Source organism: Chiloscyllium punctatum, chromosome 12 (genome assembly GCF_047496795.1).
Source record: "Chiloscyllium punctatum isolate Juve2018m chromosome 12, sChiPun1.3, whole genome shotgun sequence".
NCBI classification, from domain to species: domain Eukaryota; kingdom Metazoa; phylum Chordata; class Chondrichthyes; order Orectolobiformes; family Hemiscylliidae; genus Chiloscyllium; species Chiloscyllium punctatum.
This window is the reverse complement of record NC_092750.1, coordinates 66,053,398-66,075,956: the sequence shown is the minus strand read 5'-3', so window position 1 is coordinate 66,075,956 and position 22,559 is coordinate 66,053,398. Positions and strand designations below refer to the sequence as shown.

Sequence of the window (22,559 nt, the reverse complement as noted above, 5' to 3'; positions counted from 1 at the left end):
CCAGACTAGGAAAGGATGGCAGTTTCCTCCCCAAAAGAACATTAGTGAACCAGATGGGACTTTTCCTGACAATCAGCAATGGATTCATGCTCATCCATTAGACTGTTAATTCCAGATCTTTATGAATTCATATTCTGCTGTGGAATTTGAACCTGGAGCGCTGGGACATTACCTGGGTCTGTGTATTAACAGTTCAGCCTTAATACATCTCGGTCACCATCTCCCCCAATAGAGCTAGTCCAATTCAGCTTCTGGTCAATGGCAGGTAGACATTTAGATTCCCTCTGGTTCGAGATGGTCACTGGCTGACACATGAGTGCCACTTAATAGCCAACTCTGGGTGTTTTCCAGGCCTTTCAATGTGAGGCATAGGCTGCTGCAAAAGTGAGGAGTCCACATCATCAAGCATCCCCACTTCTGGTCTTGTGATGGAGGGAAGGTCATTGATGAAGCAGGTGGTTGCACTTAAGACCCTGTCACGTGCAGCGAATCGAAATGGCTGAAAACTGGCACCTTTAGAGTGTGAGGACCACAGGAGAAACTGAGATGTGCCTTCCCTTGACATTTCTGGCTGAAGGCGATTGCAAGTACTTCAGCCTTGTCTTTTGCTTTGATGTGCTGAACTAGCCCATCATAAAGGATTGGCTTTCTGTTAGTTATTAATCTTCCAGTGGGATAGCATATATACAGGCGCAACGATGGAGAGTCTACGACATTGGCTTGAAGATATGTTTCAGTGAGTATGACTTTGTCAGGTTGTTTCTGGACTAAACTCTCTCAAATTTTATCAATTTGTCAATGAAGAGGATTTTATTGGACTGTTTGTTTTTCTTCCCCCCCGTTGATTAAAGCATTGGAAACAACTATGGGGTTATTTCATTCTTACTTGAACTGTTCACTCTCCATTTCAGTGGGCAGTTAGGAAGTAGCTGTGTTGCTGTGGGTCTGGAGTAATGTGTCGGGCCAAAGATTAAGAATGAAGCAGACGGGTTTTCTTGTCATCTCATGAATATGCATTTGATTCTAAGTTTCATTAATTGAATTTAAAGTCCCATGTATGCTGTGGTGGGATTTGAGTTCTTGTCTCCAGTCTGGATTATCAATAATATGACCAATATGCGCTAATTCACATGACCTGTAAAAGAAGGCAGCTCTAGGTGTATGCGAAACCCATATGTTATTTATAGTAATGGTTTCAACTCTCCCCACAGCCACCTTTTTGTGAGAAATGTCACAGTAATCTGTGGGAAAAGACAACTTCTACATTGATAAGTACATCAGTATAAACCTTTGCTTCGAGTTCACACATTTTGCTTGCAGATCTTCCAACTTATTGCTTTGATTGCGAGTCATATTTTTCTGGCAGTGTTTACCCACTTGAAGTTGTCATAAGAGTGTTTAGCATTTCAACCAGGCAACACACAACCTGGCCAGTAGGCAGCACTGTGACTACAGATCTTGCAATCATCAGATGACCTTGGGCAATCCAAGAGAAATACATTAATAACTATATCCAGGCAGCAGCATTTAAGAAATGCTTGTCCTGGGGTATGCATTTTATGGCCACAAATTTGCGTGATTGGCTCAAATGTCATGGATGCAAAACTGTAATTTACCACGATTGGAAAGATTAGGTTGTGGGGTAAGATGATACCTTAAAAAAAAAGGATTTGTATACAAAGGGAAAGGAATGAACTCAGGTATGAGACAAGTCAAACGGAAGACTACTGGGTCAGGCCTTAAGGGGAAAATAACGGTGAGACTGATCACCATGTAAACCTGCATTCAGGAAGACAATGGGTGACATGAGTGCCAAATCGATCAGTGTGGGGTCTTCAAAGCAACCAATGGGAGATGAGGAAATCAATGCAAACCATATGTGAAATATAGATTGGCAACCTGTCACTTGGGAACAAAGCTTAGAGGTGGCAAACAATTGATGAAGTGTTCACTCAGTCACAGAGACAATAACATGACCACGTTGAGGAGGATTCCCCTCTCGTCCCTTCTCTTCTTCCAGCATCCTTCATCCAAGATTGTCCTGGTGATTCTTCCTCATCAAACTCCACCGAGAGAAAAGAACACCTCCTTCTCCACTGACTGCAATAGAATCCCTACAGTGTGGGAGCAGGCCATTCGGCCCATCAAGTCCACACTGATCCTCCAAACAGCATCCCACTCAGGCCCACCCCAGCCCTATAACTCGGTGTTTCCCATGGGCAGTCCACTTAACCTGCACACCTTTGGACTGTGGGAGGATACCCACACAGAGCGCGGGAGAAGGTGCTAACCACTGAGCCACCGTGCTGCTGCAAACATACGACAGTCATTTTGTGAAGGTGTAACTAACTTCGGAACCATGTAGATTTACAACTTTATTCAGCTCTGTTAGAATAGCATAGACCTTTCTCTTTAAAAAGTTTATGCAACTTGGAATGAAGGGAGTTATTAGTTTTCATAGCAATTCTAATTACAATAAGCTTCCTTAACTTCCAGTTGTGCATGGACTGTAGGTGTTAGTGACTATTATAACACCCCCTTTCTCTAAAACCTATAGCCATACTTCTAGTGCCTTCAGATTCAACTTCCCTTGAGCTCGCCACAATAGCAACCCGTGTCAACCCAACGCAAGTCTCAACTCCTCCAAATGACACCATCCAAAATGAAGCCATGTTTGCCCATCATTATTTTTATTGCGCTCCCCACTTTTCATTGTCCGTCATCAATCCCTCCAGGGCCTTACCACAGCTTATGACTGAAAGATTGTTCAGCCCAACATCCCAGGCCATGTACTTCAATCCTGATGACTTTAACCCAACATCCTCATTTCTCATACTCAGTGGTAGCGCTCTTACCCCTTGGTTGAAAGGCTGTAGATTCTATTTTCCAGTTGAGAGATTTAAACCGAAAATCGAATGCAACTGTTGGGAGGTATTGGATTTTCAATGAGATATTAAACCAAGGTCCCATTTGTCCCTTCAGATGGATGAGAAAACGTTGTAACCTTACATCAAATATGCGCAGGAATATTGTTTCCATCAACAGTTCCCAATGCGAACAGTTACTTAATAATTTTTCAGGTCTTCCTTTGACACAGCAATAGGTGAACTGCAAACATTACACCCTTGTTCAAAAAAGGGTGGAAGGATTAGCCAAGCAATTACAGACCTGTCAGCTTAGCATTGGTGGTTGGGAAATTTCCCAAAACAATAATTCAGTGCAAGATCAATTGTCACAAGGACAAATGCAGGTTAGATAAGGAGAGCCAGTATGGGTCTATGACAGGAAGATCATGTTTAACTAAATTGATGGAGATTTTTCATGAGGTAACAAAGGGTTAATCAGGGCAATGTTGTTGATAAATGGCATAACATGGACTTCCATCGGCGGCTTGATACAGCACCACATTACAGACTTGTGTGCACAATTAGAGTTCATGGAATAATTGCGACAGTAGCAACATGGATATGAAATTGGCTGAGTATAATAGAAAATGCAAGTTATGGTTAATCAATGTATTTCAGTCTTGTGAAAGGTTTGTAATGAAATTTCCCAAACTGTCAGTGCTGGGGTTTTAATTTTCCAGATAAATATTAATGATCGAGATCTTGATGTGCAGGAGGTAATTTCAAACGTTGTGGACGATATAAAACTTGGAAGCATTATAAACTGTGAGGAGAGAGCCGTAGAACTTTGAAAGGATGACGACATGTTGGTGGAGTGGTCAGTGGGGTGTCAGACACACTTAAATGTGGAGAATTGAGAGGTGATATGTTTTGACAGGGAAAGCATAGACAGGTGCCATAATGTCAAGGATGTCTATGTAAAAGGATTCAGGAGCAGAGGGACCTCCGTGTATAGGTGCAGAAGTCACTGAAGATGGTAGGAGGGTGGACAGTGGTTAGCACTGCTGCCTCACAATGCCAGGGACCCCGGTTTGATTCCAGCCTTGGGTGACTGTGTGGGTTTCCTTCCATTGTCCAAAAAATGTGCAGGTCGTGGGAAATGCAGGGTTATAGGGTGGGGGGCAGGTCTGGGTGGGATACTTTTCAGAGGATCAGTGTGAACTTGATGGGCTGAATGGCCTGCTTTTCCACTATAGGGATTCTATCTCAGGTTGTGAGAATAATTCATAAGGCATAAGTTTCCAAAGCTTTATTAATAGGACAATAGGGTACAAGAGCCATGAGGTGATACTGCATTGATATATACTCGAGGAGAAAGTGAGGACTGCAGATGCTGGAGATCAGAGCTGAAAATGTGTTGCTGGAAAAGCGCAGCAGGTCAGGCAGCATCCAAGGAGCAGGAGAATCGACGTTTCAGGCATAAGCCCTTCTTCAGGAATGAGGAAGGGCTTATGCCCGAAACATCGATTCTCCTGTTCCTTGGATGCTGCCTGACCTGCTGCGCTTTTCCAGCAACACATTTTCTGCATTGATATATACCCTAATTTGGCCTCAGCTGGAGTTTTGCAGCTTTAGTCCAGTGCTGGGCACTGAACTTTGGGAAGGATCTGAATGCTTTGGAGAATATGCAGAAGAGGTTTAAAAGCAGGGATAATAAATTTCAGTTATGAAGATATATTTGGGAAGTTGGGAGTGAATTCTTGGGGAAGAAATCCGATTGAGACATCCAAAATCATGACAGGTCTGACACAGATGAGGAGAAAACATTCCCACTTGTGAAAGCATTGAGATTAAGAGGGTACAGATCTAAAGTAATAAGTAAAAGAAGGGTCAGTGATCTAAGGAAAAACATTTTTATACAGTGAGTGGTTATTATCTGGTATGCACTATCCGAGATTGTGGTCAAGACAGTTTCAATCAAGGCATTCAAGAGAGAATTAAAGGTTAATTGAAAGGGCGCAATGTATAAGTACACAGGGATAAGACAGCAGGATGGCATTGAGTCAAATGCTCATCGATGTGCTGGGACAGACACGGTTGGCTGAATGGGGTCAAGAATGTGTTGCTGGAAAAGCACAGCAGGTCAGGCAGCATCCGAGGAGCAGGAGAGTCGACGTTTTGGGCAAATGCCCTTCATCAGGAACGAAACGTCGATTCTCCTGCTCCTCGGATGCTGCCTGACCTGCTGTGCTTTTCCAGCACCACACTCTCGACTCTAATCTCCAGCATCCGCAGTCCTCACTTTCGCCTACCATAGGCTGACTGGCGTAATTGTGACAGTAAAAAAATCTGCGATCTGGTCATTAGCTGCTGGTTTTTTTTTTGTTTTGGATCTTTTGGACTTTTGTTTCAGCAAAGTAACTGGCTGAGTTGCTTTAGGAATTGATGAAGTCATGAAAATTTCGGTGCAAATGCAGGATCTGCCCATTGCATGTTGAATGTAAGTTGTTGTTGGCTGACCTCAGGAGTCTGCAATCACCCACAACAGCCAATGCCTATTCAAAACACTTCTCCCACACACACTGGACCTGACGAGAAAGGCCATTAAACACAACTCTATTCTTAGGAATTGAAATATTGTACAAATGTTTCAGCCCCAGTGTTACTGTGAGAAACGCATTGGCAGATCCATTCGTTCATCCATTTAAACTCATCACTTGTTACTGAAACAGATGTCTGCCTCTGCTTCTGTTTGGTTTCCAACTGAAGAGGATAATTCTGAGCAACGTGTGTGACATGAGCAGTTGTGAAATATCTGAATTCATTGCAGGTTCAATTCCATTGTGTGTGTAGAGTTTGCTCATTCTCCCCGTGTCTGTGTGGGCTTCCTCCGGGTGCTCCGGTTTCCTCCCACAGTCCAAAGACGTGCAGGTTAGGGTGGATTGGCCATGCTAAATTGCCCATAGTGTCCAGGGATGTGTAGGTTAGGTGGGTTAGCCATAGGAAATGCAGGGTTATAGACATAGGATGGGATGCTCTTTGGAGGGTCAGTGTGGGACTCAAAGGGCTGAATGACCTACTTCCCGCACTGCAGGGATTCTATCCAGTGTACATGCCTCTGTGGTTGAAATTACAATAAAGCTAGAAGCATACTTCCTGCAAAAACAGCCATTACAATACACAATATGATACAAGACATTCATCGTATTCATGCGCTGGATAGGTATCACTGAGCAGCATTGATTCCCCTTGAGAGGATAGTGATAATGAGCTGCTTTTCTGAACCGCTGCAGTCCGTGGGGTGTAGGGACTCTCACAATGTCCTTATAGAGGGAGTTCCAGGATTTTGATCCAGCGCCAGTGAAAAACCAATTTCAAGTCAGGATGCTGTGAGGAATGGGGAAGATATTGCTGTTCCAGATACCTGCTGCCATTATCGGTCATGGGACAGAGGTCACAGTTTGGAAGGTGCTGCTGAAGGTGCTTGAGTTGTTGCAAAACTCCTCCGACGTGATACATGTTTTTATCTCTGTGCTGGTGGCAGAGGGAGTGAATGCTGAACATGGAGTTGCCAGTCAAGTGGGCTGCTTTATCCTGGTTGGTGTCAAGTTTCTTGAGTGTTGTTGGACCTACCCCCGCCCCCCATATATTTTTCATGCGATGAGGGATTGCATACAGTGAAATTTCATGCAAACACACTGCCTGTGTGGTAGAGACTGATTCGATTGAGGATCCCAAAGTGAATAAGATGGTTATTTGAAAAGAAAGAATGGGACAGGGTTACATGGAGAAGACAGGAGAATAGCACTAATTGAGGTGCCTCATTTGGAGAGCTGGCACAGACATAACGGGCCAAATGGCCTTTCTCTTTGAACTTGGGGCTGTGCTTATGAGACTTTGGAATACAAGATTGGGAATGGGGAAGTTTGAGGTTGTGGGACAGGCGGTGTGCCATTGGGGTTCTGTTTGATTTGATCATGGTTTTTGAGCAGTGCCAAGGCTAAGAAATGGGTGAGTGGAAGTAATGGCTCTTTCAAAGGGGTCGATGTAAACGTTGCCAGTCTGCTGGCCTCCTGAGCTGTAAGAGTCTATAACTGGATCAGGTGTATGGAACAAGCATCGGAATGGAATGGCATAGGGTGTGGAGATGGAGTATGTGGTCAGGACAAGGCAGCTTTGGAAAGAGAACAGAGAGTTTGGCGTGGGGCCCATGGGCATTGGGAATAATTCGATATCTTTTTCAAAGAACTGTCAGAGGCCTGATTGAGTTACTCACCACTGAATTCCAGCCTCCCACTGCTCTTGTAGCTATTGTATTTATATGAGTCCTTTGGGACTATCAACTATCTCTTAAGAATAAGAGAACGCACATTATTTTTAATGTTCAGCATGACCTCCTGCCTTTGCTGACAGATGGTAAATATCACACTCTTCAATTTACATTCAGGCTAAAACTAAGTTAGATTTATGTACAGCTAAAGTAATTACACAGAAGCTGAAAACCACTGTACAGATTAAAAATATAGCAGTTAAACTTAAGATCTGAAACGTTAAAATATTCCCTTTGGACCATTTTTTACTTTAATTGTCCAATAAACAACAGGACAATTAGTATTTCATTGACTTTGCAAAACAATATCACAGACAAAACATACCATTCCTACATCAATTCAGAGACAATTAGCTCAGAATTGAGTTGTGGACATGGAGAGAAATATCCATCACATAGCAGGTGACCAAAGATGCCTGCTCAAGGGCAGAAGCACATGGTGGCTGTTTAGCTTGTTAGTTCCGTAAGCAAAATAGAATCGCTGGCCAAATTGTACGTTTTTTTGTGGCTCAGTCCAAGTTGCATTGAGTCTTTTGAATGGATTTCCGATGTAAAACCTCAAATTTCCTCACCTTATCAACCTCATCTCATTAACGACATACCATTGAAGAGAAATGTGTAAGGCACCTGAACTCTCAAACACAGCAGGTACACAAGAGTGCTGCAGGAGATAGGGGGGATGGCAGTTGCCAGGGTAATGGCCACACACTTCTAGGAAGTGGGAGTGGTGATCGCATATCACCTAAACATTAATGGGATGGACTCCATTTCTGTTGATGAATTTTGCGTATTGTGACAGGGCCCTCTCACTGCCTCACATATAGATGATAGCGTTCTGTACCTGTGGGAAGCCAGCCATGTGCCCCCACACAGTGAGATGGTAGCGTTCTGTACCTATGTGAAGCCAGCCATGTGCCCCACACAGTGAGATGGTAGCGTCCTGTACCTGTGTGAAGCCAGCAATGTTGCCCACACAGTGAGATGAATTGCCATGCGGCTGAGTGACTTACCCAGTGTTATTGGGAAGGGAATGCCTGCAGTTTCTGTGAACCATAGCCAACCCTGGATCTGCATCTAAAACTCAACTAAACACGGCGTTCAGTCCAGAGCGTCATTACACCAACACGATAGATGAGGATGCAGCATGTGGCTCACGGCCAGGACCCATGGAGGTTCCCCTTCAGCCAGCACGATTCCTTTATAACATCATTGCTGCTCACTTCCACATCATTTAGATGCTCAGGTTCAACTAGTGTTCATAATGGGAAGTAGCAAATCATCTTTGATCATCATAGAACACAGAACAGTCAAGCACAGTCCAGGCCCTTCAGCCCTCGATGTTGTGCTGGCCTTTTATCCTACTCTAAGATCAGGCTAACCTACATGCCTTTCATTTTGCGATCATCAATGTGCCTATCCAAGAGTCGCTTAAATATCCCTAATGTATCTGACTCTACTACCACTGCTGGCAGTGCATTCCACGCACCCCCCAACACTCTGTGTAAAGAACCTAGCTCGGATATCACCCCTAAACCTTCCTCCAAACATCTTAAAATTATGCCCCCTCGTGATAGACATTTCTGCCCTGGGAAAAAGTCTCTAGCTATCCACTCTACCTACACCTCTCAACATCTCGTACACCCCTATCAAGTCACCTCTCTCATAAGCCTCTTCATTCACCACACATAAAAAAATGGACGATTAAATGATTGCAAAATAAATGTAGCTGGGGTTTACAAAGTTCTGCTTCGCTATTTGTTGCTCCAATGTCTAGCAATCGTGAGTCCTGATTTTGCCCAGCAGAGTGACACTTCCTCCCTGGGCGTTGTTCCGCTATTTTCTATGAGCAGCTTGAGAAGGGAAAGTGGTGGCAAGAACACGGCTCAGGGTGAACACTGTAGAAACCTGGTTCTGTCCTGTCTCGGAAGAACAAAGCCTCCATTATCCCTTTTACCTTGCACTAACAATGACTGTCCATTTCCACCCATCCCCATGTGGAGACCCACCCCATTGAACTTCAACTGTAACTGTCCTCAAATACCCAGCATAATACCCTGATGAAGCGCCCCCTATTGAATCCATAATGGTGGTCACTAATGATAACCCTCCCCCAAATGCTCTTCTATACACTTTGAGCTTTGCCCCAACCCCATCACTGTCCTCATCCCAATTTTTCAGAACGCCTCAGCTTAACCACCGCCCCCTCCAGCCTTGTTTCCCAAGCCATGTCTGAATTTGAACCTTTCTGACAGATCGACACATAGAACCACCCCCCACCAGCCCCTCCCCATCTGGACAACATTCACCCCCTCGATCTTTGACCGACTTTGAGCAGCCCCTAGCCATGACTGACCAGAGCCCTGACCATGTTCTTTACAGCTCCCTGATCGATGAAGCACGATTCCCCCTTGTGCTGGTCCAACAGGACCGCCCATTCCCCAGACAATGAGTGTCCCAAGAGAAACAACAGATTTTCTCTGGTATGAAGTTGAATAAAGAGACAAAGTTTCTATTCTTCTTGTTATCTCAAAATAAATCCAGATGAACTCTCTTGACACGCCTTTCCCTTCATCACGGTTGGTTAATTGATAAATTCCTTGTGAGATCAAGATTGATAAATTCTTGATCTCGCAAGGAATTAAGGGCTATGGAGAGAGTCCTGGAGCAGGGACTGGGGAGGGGAAGTGAGTCCTGGAGTGGAGGCCAGGGAGGTCCCAGAGGAACACCACTGGTCACCGAGCTCCAGGCTGAATACTTTCCATCTACTACCAGCCTCTGTCTACTATGGGCTCACCAATTCTGTATCCAGACAGACAGGTTTCCTTGTATCCCATGCCTCCTTACTTTCTGAATGAGCCTACCATGGGGAACCTTATCAAACACTTTGCTAAAAATCTATATACACCACATCCACTGCTCTACCTTCATCAATGCGTTTTGTCACATCCACAAAGGATTCAATAAGGTTTGTGAGGCATGACCTGCCCCTCACAAAGCCATGCTGACTATCTCTAATCAGACTACAGTTTTCCAAGCAATCATAAATCCTGTCTATCAGAATCTTCTCCAATAATTTCCACACCAACGATGTAGGACTGACTGGTATCTAATTCCCAGGATTATCCCTATTCCCTTTCTTGAACAAGGGAATAACATTTGCCACCCTCCAATCATCTGGCACTACTCCAGGGGACAGTAAGGATTTGAAGATCATCACCAAAGGTGCAGCAATCTCCTCCCTCATTTCCTGTAGTAACCTTGGGTATATCCTGTCAGGCCCAGGAGACTTATCTATCCCTATGTTTTTCAAAGTTTTCTGCACATCCTCCTTCCTAACATCAACCTGTTCGAGTTTATCAGCCTGTTTCACACTGTCACCAGAAACATCACGGTCCCTCTCACTGGTGAATACTGAAGCAAAGTATTCATTAAGCATCTCCCCTACCTCCTCTAACTCCAGGCACAAGTTCCTTCCATTATCCCTGATCAGTCCGTTCTTCAGTTCCTTCCTAGCTACCATGTAACCCTCTAGAGGCCTGTCTGATGCTTGCCTCCTCAGCCTTCAGTGAGCTTCCTTCTTCCTCTTGACTAGATGTTCCCCATCCCTTGTCACCCAAGGTTCCTTCACCCTCCCATCCCTTCCTCGCCTCAGTGGGACAATGAAATACACAGTCCAAACCCAACAATTCTGGTATAAAATCTAATTCAATTTGAATGGAGCTCTACAGGATGCTTAGTTATTGGGCCAAGTCTTCTGGGAAAATAGTGGCGCCTTAACTCGTTCCACCATTATTAATGCACACATTGACCAGTGAGTTAATGGAACAGATGTACTATGAGTTACAGATACCTACTTGATGGTCAATGCATGCTGCTCTGTTGTAGACATTTTCGAAGCAACCTGTTCATAAATATTTTTACATACCTCTAGAGCAGGTAGGTCTCCTAGCTCAGACAGCATGAGGAAGATGGAAAGCCACAAAAGAATAAGTTCCACTTTTACTTCTTTATCACGACATATTGGGAACTCAAGGGTTAAACATTTAATTGCTAACAGGGCTCACTGCAGTATCGATTGCATGCCTGTCCTCTTACAGAATGAGACATCACAGCAGGGGGGGGGGGGGGGGCGGCTGGCTGACTCCTGTAGAACAGAATCCTCTGGAGCCATACATGTGGATTTCACTTACAGCCTCAGGCAAAGGTATTTGTCCTCCCTGGACAAGACTCAAAATCACACAACACCAGGTTATAGTCCAACAGGTTTAATTGGAAGCACACTAGCTTTTGGAGCGCTGCTCATCACCTGATGAAGGAGCGTCGCTCCGAAAGCTGGTGTGCTTCCAATCGAACCTGTTGGACTATAACCTGGTGTTGTGTGAGTTTTAACTTTGTACACCCCAGTCCAACACTGGCATCTCCAAATCTGGACAAGACTGATAGCCTTGGCCAAAACTTTATTAGCTGCCTCCTGTCCCCATTATCATGCTTCCCCTGCCTATTAACCATGACAACAAAGTCCATCTGTCTAAATCTCCATCCATCAACATATGATTATGAAGAATATGATAACCAGTCCCTGTAAACCATTCACTAGTTATCACAGGAAATTGGTAATCACCAGGCATTATAAAATTGTAATTACCTGTCTTAAATAATGTAACAGCAAGCAACCATGTGACTTGTCGACCTCTGTATTATTCCTATAAAATAACCTGCCTTCGTGTGTGGAGCTGAGACTTGTTCAGAAGTACCACCATATGTAGGCTTCATGACTCCTTTGGAGTCACCGAGAAACTCTCGTTTACTGTCCGATAATAAAGCCATCTACTGTTGTATCGAAACTTATGTTGTCCGCATTTGTGGAAAAATACTTCAACAATAGGAGTATTACCATTGCACCACAAGAATCCTGCTGCTCCATTGTATGCCATAGAAAGTTAGTGCTGGTAATTAACAGACTAAGTAAATTTTCGATGTGACAATTATTATACAATGCTAATCAATCTCTTGTGTTCAGACCATTGTCTCATTCCTACATGTACTAAATTAAGGTTTTGCCTTATAAACATCCCCTTTGGGCTCTGGCAGTACAGTGTGCCCACCTTTGAGGCAGAAGGTCTGGGTGCAAGTCCCACCTGTTTCAGAGGTGTGCCATAACAGGCTGATTAAAAAAATTTTCAACATTTCCTGCGTTATCCCCCCCACATCTTTACGTTTCTGTAGCTGTTTGGATGCTAGTTTATCCACCGCCCTTATTTTTATTTCAGTCCTTAACTCTCAATGGTTCAGGAGATAAATGCTTAGGTCAGTCATTGATCAAGTTCCCAGACACTCCTTTGCTGTGTCGTTATCGTGTCTCAGCTCCAGCGGTTGGTGACACAAAACCAACTGATCTCGAGATCAAGGAAGACATCTCATTCCGTAACAGACTCCACTTAGCAAAATTCGATCCATTGTCTCGAGGGAATCAAAATATCATAAGGAACGCTAAAAATCCGGTGACAAAGTTTTATGAAATCTTTAAACATTTGTATTTGAGATTACGTCATCTCCAAAGATTTTCATAGCTAATTGTGACCTTTTGAAACTGTAGTAGCAACTGTTACCCAATTCCCACTCAGCAAGGTTCCATACCTGGGAAAGTGTGAAGCAATCAGGGACTCTCTTTGGAGCTATCAGTTCGTGGATAATTCTCAGCTTGGATGGAAGATCATTCACCTGAAACATTAACTTTGGGGGTCTTGATAAATGCTGCTCGAACTGCTGAAGGTTCCCAACATTTTTCTGGTTTTTATTTCATTCCCTCCTTGAATTGATGCCATTGGATTGGTTATGCTTTCTTGATCAGGAATATAGGACTTCAGTTCAGCGTTGCGTCAGATGGATGGCACCTCCAACAGTGCAGTATTCTGTTAGATAAAATAATTCAGTACAGCACTAAAACGTGTCTTCAGACCCTGGAGTGGCATTTGAACCTTCAACCTCAGAGCCAAAATGACGAGCGCTACCATTGAGGCTGACATTTACCAGTGTGATGTCTTCTTAAGGGTTGCAAATAGGACAATTTGAATCGGATCCCCATCAACATCACTCTGCATTATCATATCTCATTATTAAATTGTTAACTAAACAAATTTATGTCAAGGGGACAGGATCATATTCACTATAATGACCTCTTCAGCTCAAGAGCTCTTAGAGCTCTTGTCCATTTTTAATTAATTTTCTGGCCAGCTCATTATAAGCAAATCTCACACCAGTTTTTTTTTGTGTGGTTTAATCTGGCAGACTATGCAGGATTTAGTTATCCAATGTTGTTAATTTTCCCCAACATGCCAACACATATATGCCAACACATAGCAGCCTCAATAGTTAATTCTGTTGGCAAAAGTGATCTTGATGCACAAATTAATTGAATAAAGCACAGATTCTGGTTATATTCTAGTGAGTTATCTGCATCAAATTATATTGCTGTATATAACCCTAGGCAGTTGCATAGTCTCAGTTTATTAGTCACTGGCCGCAGGGAATCCCATTTCTATTGTAATATGCATTAAACTTTCAAATATTCTGAAGACCTGATGGCAATCAGTTTGTACAGCTATTTGTGTCATCATTAGTAATAATGTTATTTTTTCTTCAAGCGTCAAATCATTCATACTTGCTTTTAGTTCCTTCTCAATACATTTTCAAAAAAAATCATAGCCTGAGGTAGACATAAAACATTATGCTCTCAACTTTTTTTTAATTGCATACCCTTAATGATCACCCTGTATTCTAACACATTGCTGTAAGTTTTAAAAGTGGTTACCCCTCTCTCAGGGACACCATGTGCAAACATTTCTCTTGGGTGGTTCGACCCTGCTTTGTCCTGACAGTTCTTTGCACACCCCAGACATAAAAACGTTCCAGATTGTCCTGGATTTAGATTAATCAATTTGCTCTGTAAAAACAGCATTTTCACAAGTGTCATGTGAACACAGTCTGTTGTAATGCCGTTACAGCCACAATACAGGACAGGAAGAAGAATGCAGAGATTTGAGAATGATAGATTATCCATTTTACGATGAACCTTAACACTAAGGCTATTGTGGTTAGAGGATCCTTTCATCTCAACTTACTTGGAATTAGATTCAAGTGGAAAGTAGGCCCAACCTGAAGAAAATATTATAATTGCCATGGGGTTTTCCACAAACGAGTAGACCCAATGAGTGATTTTTCTTCAATGCTATGCAAACTTTGAAGAGGATGAGACAGTTGTGAACATGAAGCAACTCCCAGAGCTACCAACGTTGGAAAACAGTTTATTCATTACATCCCAATGGACTGAAATAGCAGATGCAACATCACTTCCAATTTTCACTGTTAGCCTTTCCCAGTCGTTCACTGCAGTCTCCCAACTACAGAGGAGCCTCGATTATCTAGCATTCGATTATCTGAATTTTGGATTATCCAAACAAGATCTCAAGGTCCCGATGGATGGATAAACTATGTTATCCGGCATTTAATTAACCAAACAAAGGACTTAGTTCTCTCAACTGGCTCCTTCTTGACCTATGTTGATTATTTCAGCTGCTCTGTCTCTCTAACTTGAGAGTTTGAGATTGATTCAGGTGAGATTACTCCTAAATGGAGTGCCAACTTTTTTTTTTAAGGAAAGCTCAACTTCCTTGCTTCGGGATAGACAATGTTCTGGGTCATATTTACATCTCAACATTGAGTTCAATCTTATCGCCTCTTTCTGCACAGCATACCCACTCGGCCAATTTCTGGACAACTACATTGATCATCGTTGAATTGAGATGAATGGAAGGTCAGTTCATCTGAATTAACCTGGCTCTGATGAACACATTAGATGGTGGCAGAGTGAAATTTAAATTAACACACTTTGTGTGTTCCTGAACTTCAGGAGGATGCGAAATATCCCATCTAACTGAACTTTTTGAAAATTCTCCCAAAATTCTCATCTACTTTCATCAGCAATGCATCCCCTCAATCAAATGGGAAAATTCGGGCCAGTACATAAATACTTCAGAAAAATATTTACTGAATATGAATAACTTTTTTGTGACAACTTGTAGTCAAGATGCCAGACATGAATCCAGATGCTAGCCTTCTCAACAGTAATACTCTACTTCATCAAAGACAGTGACACAGGATGCACAGCACTCAGAGTTTGGAAAGATTCTTTTCTGAAGCACTCAAGCATCTGATGCAAGTCACTTCTGAATTGTGGTTTGAACCTGAGCTGCACTGCATGTGATCTGGATTGTCTACAGCAGACATCTCAAGGTGTTGGAGCAGTACCATCAACAGTGCCTGTGCAAGGTCCTACCAATCCACCGGGGGACAAAGATGCACCAACACCAGCATCCCTGACCAGGCCAACATCCCCAGCATCGAGGCACTGACCATCCTTGATTGGTTACGCTAGGCCGGGCACACAGTCCGCATGACCGACACAAGAGCCCCGGGTCAGGCGCTCTACCCCCAACTTCAAAACTGCAGGCGAGCCCCAAGTCGACGGAGAAAGTGTTTCAGGGACACCCTCAAGGCCTCACTGGTGAAGTGTGGCATTCCCACAGACACCTGGGAATTGCTCCTGCTCAAAGTGGAGGAACAGCAGCAGCAGCTGGGAGGCCGTTGAGCACCTTGAAACTTACCGTCAGGAAAAAGCAGAAGCCACGCGAAAACAGAGTGAGGAGCGCACTGCCACATCAATGCCCCACTCACCCCTTCCCGCCACCACCTTCTGCCTCAAATGTGAGAGCGCCTGTGGTAGCCGCATCGGTCTGTATAGTCACTTACTGACTCACCCCAAGACTGGAAGAGAGTCACCCTTTTCTGTGAGGGACTGCCAATGATGATGACACTGCATGGTGCAGACAGTCACCCGAAAAATTCTTAAGGAGTTTCTGTACTGTGTGAATTCAGCATCTAAAAGCTGGTTACTTTTGTAATGAAGTGACACTTCAGTCACTAAGGTAACCACTGAGCTTTCATGAACCATGATGTGAAGCCTTTACAAAGAGGTGACAAATTAAGTCTCAAAACAGATTACCGATCAGAAGAGGGCATGCTTCAACCATATAATGCCTTTGGCCAGAGTCCACTGCACTTGACCTTGTTTTGATCAATGGGACAGTGGACTTTGACGGCAGTACAGAAGACAAGTTAGGCTGTTTCAGTTAAAAAAAAATTTAAGACCAGAAATGGAGAGAATGAACTGCTGGGTGTATAACAGTAAATTGGATAATGGCAAATCAGCAAAACTATTTCAAACTAAACCCCAACAGACCATGATCAGTGCATGGAATTGACTTCCAGGTAAAATTTTGTGTAATCATTTTAACAGTTGGATAATGTGATGGGCTAACTGAAAATGGTGAGCGGTGTGTGTGGTTGTAGTCTTGTCTTCCTAGAGGGCGCTATAGCTACCCAAATGGTCATCTTCATTTGTCACCATCTTAAAACCGGGTGCAAATCTGAAACGAAACTTGTGGAACACGTTCGAAACCACAACCACGCTGCACTGTCTACTCCTCCACTCAGCTCACTACTCTGATCCTCCTTTAGTCTTGTCCTTCCTCCTAGAGTTTCAAGAGACTGAGCCTGAATAAAGCTAACATCTCACTTCTGATCTACACTTTTGTGCTTACCTTCTTCCAACACTTGCACTTAAGACTTTGGTCAATTACCCAGCGCCTTAAAAATGTAAAAGGAGCTTTAAAAACTCATACAGGGTAACAGCTGCTCACATTTTGTGGTAAGTTTCTGAAAGCATGATGCATGGTTCAGGGATCAGGTCCTTTAAAGGGCCGATACAAATGTTGAAGAAAAGGAGGGCACAAAAACCCAGTTACTTTATATCAATTTATTAAACAGTTCAATTTTAATCATCAAGTCAGAGAGCTATTAGGATTTGAGGACTAAATATTTAAAGCCGATGCCTTAATTTCTAGTCCCCGTCATTAGGTTTTTACATGAGCCCAAACTGTACAGTGTCTGTGGTTTACAGTCTGAATTATTCCTCTTCACCAAAATATTAACAAAACAGGATTTCAGCCAAAGGCTCTTTTTAAAAGATGTAAACCCTGCATTCAGACCAGCTTGTAGGGGAGAATGGGCCTTGAAATGGAAGAGCTGCAGCTACAGCTTAGGCACACGTAACACGAACACGGCCAATATGAACGGGTGGAGTCCCTATATGAGCCTGCCTCCAAGTTCAGAAGCTCGAATCCCCAGCAATCCATGGTTCCGACAATCCTGAACCTTTAACTTTCGGGAGAGATTCAGTGGCATTTCAAATTTCTGAGGCATTTTCAGGACACAGAGTCAGTGTGTTTGGTTGTCAGGAATATTTTGGAGAGAAATAATTAGGATTTAAAAAAGATCACTGCGCTTGAATTCATGGTGCAGCATTACTGCAGGACAATATTTACTCCCTCTTCTTAGGGCGAAGTAGGCCATCTGCTCCTCCACTATTCTAAAAGGTAGGAGAATTTCACTGACAACTCGTTCCTCTCAAATTTGGTAGGCCTCTATTTAGGGGAATTCCTCCTCACAACAAACAAACAAGCACAAGCTTGAATCTTGCAGTCTACTGCTGTGTTATGCTTCAATGTACGGGCCACCTTGCCGTCTTGGAACATTTGTTTTAAGATCCTATTACCATCTACCGCTGGAGGACAGATTCATATGGTGACAGACAAGATAATGTCTTGTTCCCACTATCAAGTAACAGGCCTTGGGCTGTGACTGTACATTATCAGCTTGAGCACAGCTTCTGTTGGTGGTGCACGTGATTTCTGATCAGCCAAACAGCACCTTCTTACTCCCCCCCTACAAGGCACTCTGAACACTGCAATTACAAAAGATCTGCTTGTGTGTCAATGACAACAGGAATTGCACCAATACATATTCCTCTCCGTAAACAATACAGGGCTTCAGGGTACAAAACACCTTCGATTCTTGTTTGTTCCCAGTTTCTTGCAATCCATTTTATTTTGCCAAATATACAATTCAAGACAACATTCCTGTGATGCTCCTTTACCATTCACTGCTCATTCTGTTGGCCCTCTGTGATACCCGACACTGATCCCTGGCCTTTGTTCACGTCACTGATGCAAACCCATTGGCCTTCAACGGACTCCTTCCATAGACTGACCTGCAAAAACAGATTGTATGAAAGGGTGATGGTTAGGTCGTGCTCAAACATGGAAACAGCCCACTTACAGAAGAAAACTCCTTCACTGAAACAATTTCAAGATGACTACTCCTGAAAGAATAATGAAGAACCACTACTTGCAGAATTAGAGCCCAATGGGAGGGAATGTTAAGGCAGGAAACTAAAACTAATTTCTAAATTGCATTCTCAGGCATGACTTGCTGTTATTGCCCGTCTCTGGAGCCCTTAATTGTTTCTCAAGAGTGACCATGTTTGTGTGGGATTGAAACTGAATTTGTTTCTAACAAAGGGGTAGGTACTGTAAATTTATCTGGGCTTCCAGAAGGTGTTTGATAAGGTGCCACACAAAAGGTTAATTCACAAGGTTAGATCTTTGTGATTATGGGTAATTTATTAGCCTAGATAGATGACTGGCTGATGGTTAGAAAACAGAGAGTCAAATGGCTGTTCTTCTGCATAGTAAGATTTAACTGGAGGAGTGCCATAGGGGGTCGGTCCTCGGACAATTTACATTAATGACCTGGATGCAGGGATAGAAGAGTGTATCACTAAACTTGCGGACAACACAAAAATAGGTGGGACACTAAATTGAAATGAGGAAGTAAGAACCTTTACAATCGCCATAGGTCAGGAGAGTGGGCCAACATGTGGCAGATGCAGTTTAATGTGGATACGTGCGAGGTCATGCTTTTGCGTGGAAAAAAATGGGAAAGCGACCTATTATCATTATGGGGAGAGACTTTAGGGTGCTCTAGTGCAGAGGGATCTAGGTTTATATGTTCATGAGTCACAGAAAACTAGCACACGGTATAGCAGATAATAAAGCAAATGGAGTGTTGGCTTTTATATTGTTGCAACTGTACAAGGTATTGGTGAGACTGCATCTGGAGTATTGTGCACAGTTTTGGTCCCCTTATTTGAGGAAAGATGTAGTGGCATTGGAGGCAGTTCAGAGGAGGTTCACTAGACTGATCCAGAGGTGAGGGGTGTGTCATAGCATCATAGAAACTTACAGCACAGAAATAGACCCTTCAGTCCAACCCATCCATGCCGACCACATATCCCAACTGAATCTAGTCCCACCTGCCAGCACCCAGCCCATATCCCTCCAAACCCTTCCTATTCATATACCCAACCAAATGCCTCTTAAATGTTGCAATTGTACCAGCCTCCACCACTTCCTCTGGCAGCTCATTCCGTACACGTACCACCCTCTGTGTGAAAAAGTTGCCCCTTAGGTGTCTTTTATATCTTTCCCCTCTCACCCTAAACTTATGTCCTCTAGTTCTGGATTCCCCGACCCCAGGGAAAAGACTTTGTCTATTTATCCTATCCATGCTCATTGTGATTTTGTAAACCTCTATAAGGTCACCCCTCAGCCTCCGATGCTCCAGGGAAAACAGCCCCAGCCTGTTCAGCCTCTCCCAACAGCTCAAATCCTCCAACCCTGGCAAGATCCTTGTAAATCTTTTCTGAACCCTTTCAACTTTCACAACATCTTTCTGATAGGAAGGAAACCAGAATTGCACGCAATATTCCAACAGTGGTCTAACCAATGTCCTGTACAGCCGCAACATGACCTCTCAACTCCTGAACTCAATATTCTGACCAATAAAGGAAAGCATATCAAACGCCTATGAAGACAGATAGAACAATTTAGGCCTATACTCTCTGGAAATTCGAAGAATGTGGGGAGATCAAGATGATAAAACTGTGGATACAATAGATGTGGAGTGGATGCTTCCTCTTGTGGGGTGTTCTAGGATGTGACGTCATTGTTTTAAATTTGCTACCCTTTATCCTAAAACTGAATTGAGGAGAAACGACTTCTCCCAAAGGGCTGTGAATCTGTGGAATTCGCTACCCCAAAGTGCAGAGGATGCTGGGTCAGTGAGTTAAGGAGGAGTTAGACAGATCTTTAATTGGTAACGGGTTGAAGGGATATGATCGAAAGGTAGAGCAGACGCAATGGGCCGAATGGCCTAATGCTGCTCCTATATCTAATGAACTTTCCTTTTCTAAGTTATAAGTTGTATCAACTAACCTGGGTTAAGATGACAGTTCAAAATCTTTATCATCAACATAAGCTTTTCATTCCCAAGTATTTGGCTGGGGCTTTAGGAGCAGTGGAAGAACAGCAAGCCTGTAAATATAGGTCATATATCCTCACCATTCCGTGAGATCATGGCTGATCTACAATTGCTCCATCTGTTCCCTACTTGTTAATACTTTTAGGTAACAAATACCTATTAATCTCAGATTAAACATTTAACACTTGATCAATTCAACAGCTACCTGTAGAAGATAGTCCGATACGCCTAGCCCCTGTTTGTAAAAATGTTTCCAAATTTCACTCCTGAAACGTCTGGCTCCAGTCTCGAGACCATGCCTTTTGCTCTTTCTGACTGGCAGAAATAGTATATCCTCTATCTAATGTTTTCCAATTAAATTCAAATTGTAAAGTGCCATGGTGGATTAGTCCCAGTCTCTGCATTACTGGAAATGTAAATTTCCACAAAAGCCAATGAAAGCTGTACCACTATGGAAGAAGAAAAGGATCATGTCCCACAACTGCATCTGGTACTCCTTCCTGTGTACAATTAAGTGGCTCGGTAGGCTACTTCAGAGATTGCAATAGCTATGGTCACAGGTTACATGTCGGCCAGAGTGGATAGGGTTCCTTGGCCTGAAGGATTTGTCAGCCCTGTTGATTTTTAAGACAATCTTACTCCTACACCAAACCCACTAATTGCAAGATTTATTGAATGCAATTTCTCAAAGTGCCATGGGATTTTAACTTGTAAGCTTCGGGCTGCTTACCCAGCACCATAACCACTGAACTGCAACCATGTGTTCTGAACATCATCTGAATGGCTGGATTAAATTACAATCTGAAATTATAGACAGCTGAAACTAGTATTATAAATAAGCACAGTGCTAATAATAAAAACCTTGCACTTGTATCACCATGCACAATCTCATGATGGCCCAAGGCATTTTACTGCAATAAACAGACTTTGAAGTAAACACAGTAAGCAATTTGTCCACAGCAAGGTTCTACAAACAGTAATTGTGACAGTGGCTCAATAAACTATTTTATTGACATCGGTTGAGGGTTTAAATGTTGGTCAAGACACTCAAGAGGAACTGGGCTCTTAGCTTAACATCTCACCTGAAGGTGGCACTTCTGATAGTGCAGCACTGGTCTGTCATCTTAGATTAGATACTTAACAAACTGGACAAGAATTGGGCTTGAGCCCACAACGGAGCTGAGCTCTTCCAATGGCAATGTCAGTCGGAAGGTAAAAAGAGATTGGGGAGTGGCATTCCTGATCAGGGATAGTATCACAGCTGCAGAAAGGAAGATCGCTGAGGAGGGTTTGTCTACTGAGTCAGTATGGGTGGAAGTCAGAAACAGGAAAGGAGCAGTCACTTTATTGAGAGTTTTCTACAGAGGAGCAGATTGGGAGGCAGATCTTGGAAATGTGCAGAAGTTACATGGTTGTTGTCATGGGTGACTTTAACTTCCCTAATGTTGATTGGAACCGACTTAGTTCAAATAGTTTGGATGGAGCAGTTTTTGTCAGGTGTGTCCAGGAAGGGTTCCTGATGCAATATGTAGATGTTGGATTTGGTGCTTGGCAACGAACCATACCAAGTGTCAGATCTCTCGTTGGGACAGCATTTCAGTGATAGTGATCGCAACTCCCTGACCTTTACTATACTCATGGAGAGGGATAGGAGCAAACGACACAGGAACGTGTTTAATTGGGGGAAGGGGAATTACAATGCTATTAGGCAAGAAGTGGGGCACCTAAACTGGCGACAGAGTTCTCAGGGAAATGCATGACAGAAATGTGGGGGCTGTTTAGGAAGCACCTGCTGATAGTGCTGGACAGGCTTGTCCCACTGAGGCGAGGAAGGGATGGTAGGGTGAAAGAACCTGGAGTGAAAAAGGATGTGGAACATCTAGTCAAGAGGAAGAAGAAGCATACTTAAGGTTGAGGAGGTATGGATCAGGTAGGGCTCTCGAGGGTCATAAGGTAGCCAGGAATGAACTGAAGAATGGATGTCGGAGAGCTAGAAGGGGGCATGAAAAAGCTTTAGCGGATAGGATTAAGGAAAACTCCAAGGCATTCTACACTAATGTGAGGAACAAGAGGATGGCCAGGGTGTGGGTAGGGTCAATCAGAGA

The 22,559-nt window shown here is 43.3% G+C and overlaps 1 protein-coding gene across 1 annotated transcript in view; it reads right to left on the bottom strand.

Moving 5' to 3' along the window:
- Positions 1 to 17,035: 17,035 nt before the first annotated feature.
- The window catches only part of sec13 (SEC13 homolog, nuclear pore and COPII coat complex component), a 42,330-nt gene continuing 36,806 nt past the window's right edge, over positions 17,036 to 22,559 (bottom strand). The window contains exon 9 of the mRNA XM_072582687.1: positions 17,036 to 18,343. Within this exon, the coding sequence (XP_072438788.1) occupies positions 18,233 to 18,343 (111 nt within the window). The 3' untranslated portion in view covers positions 17,036 to 18,232. The remainder of the gene's footprint in view (positions 18,344 to 22,559) is intronic.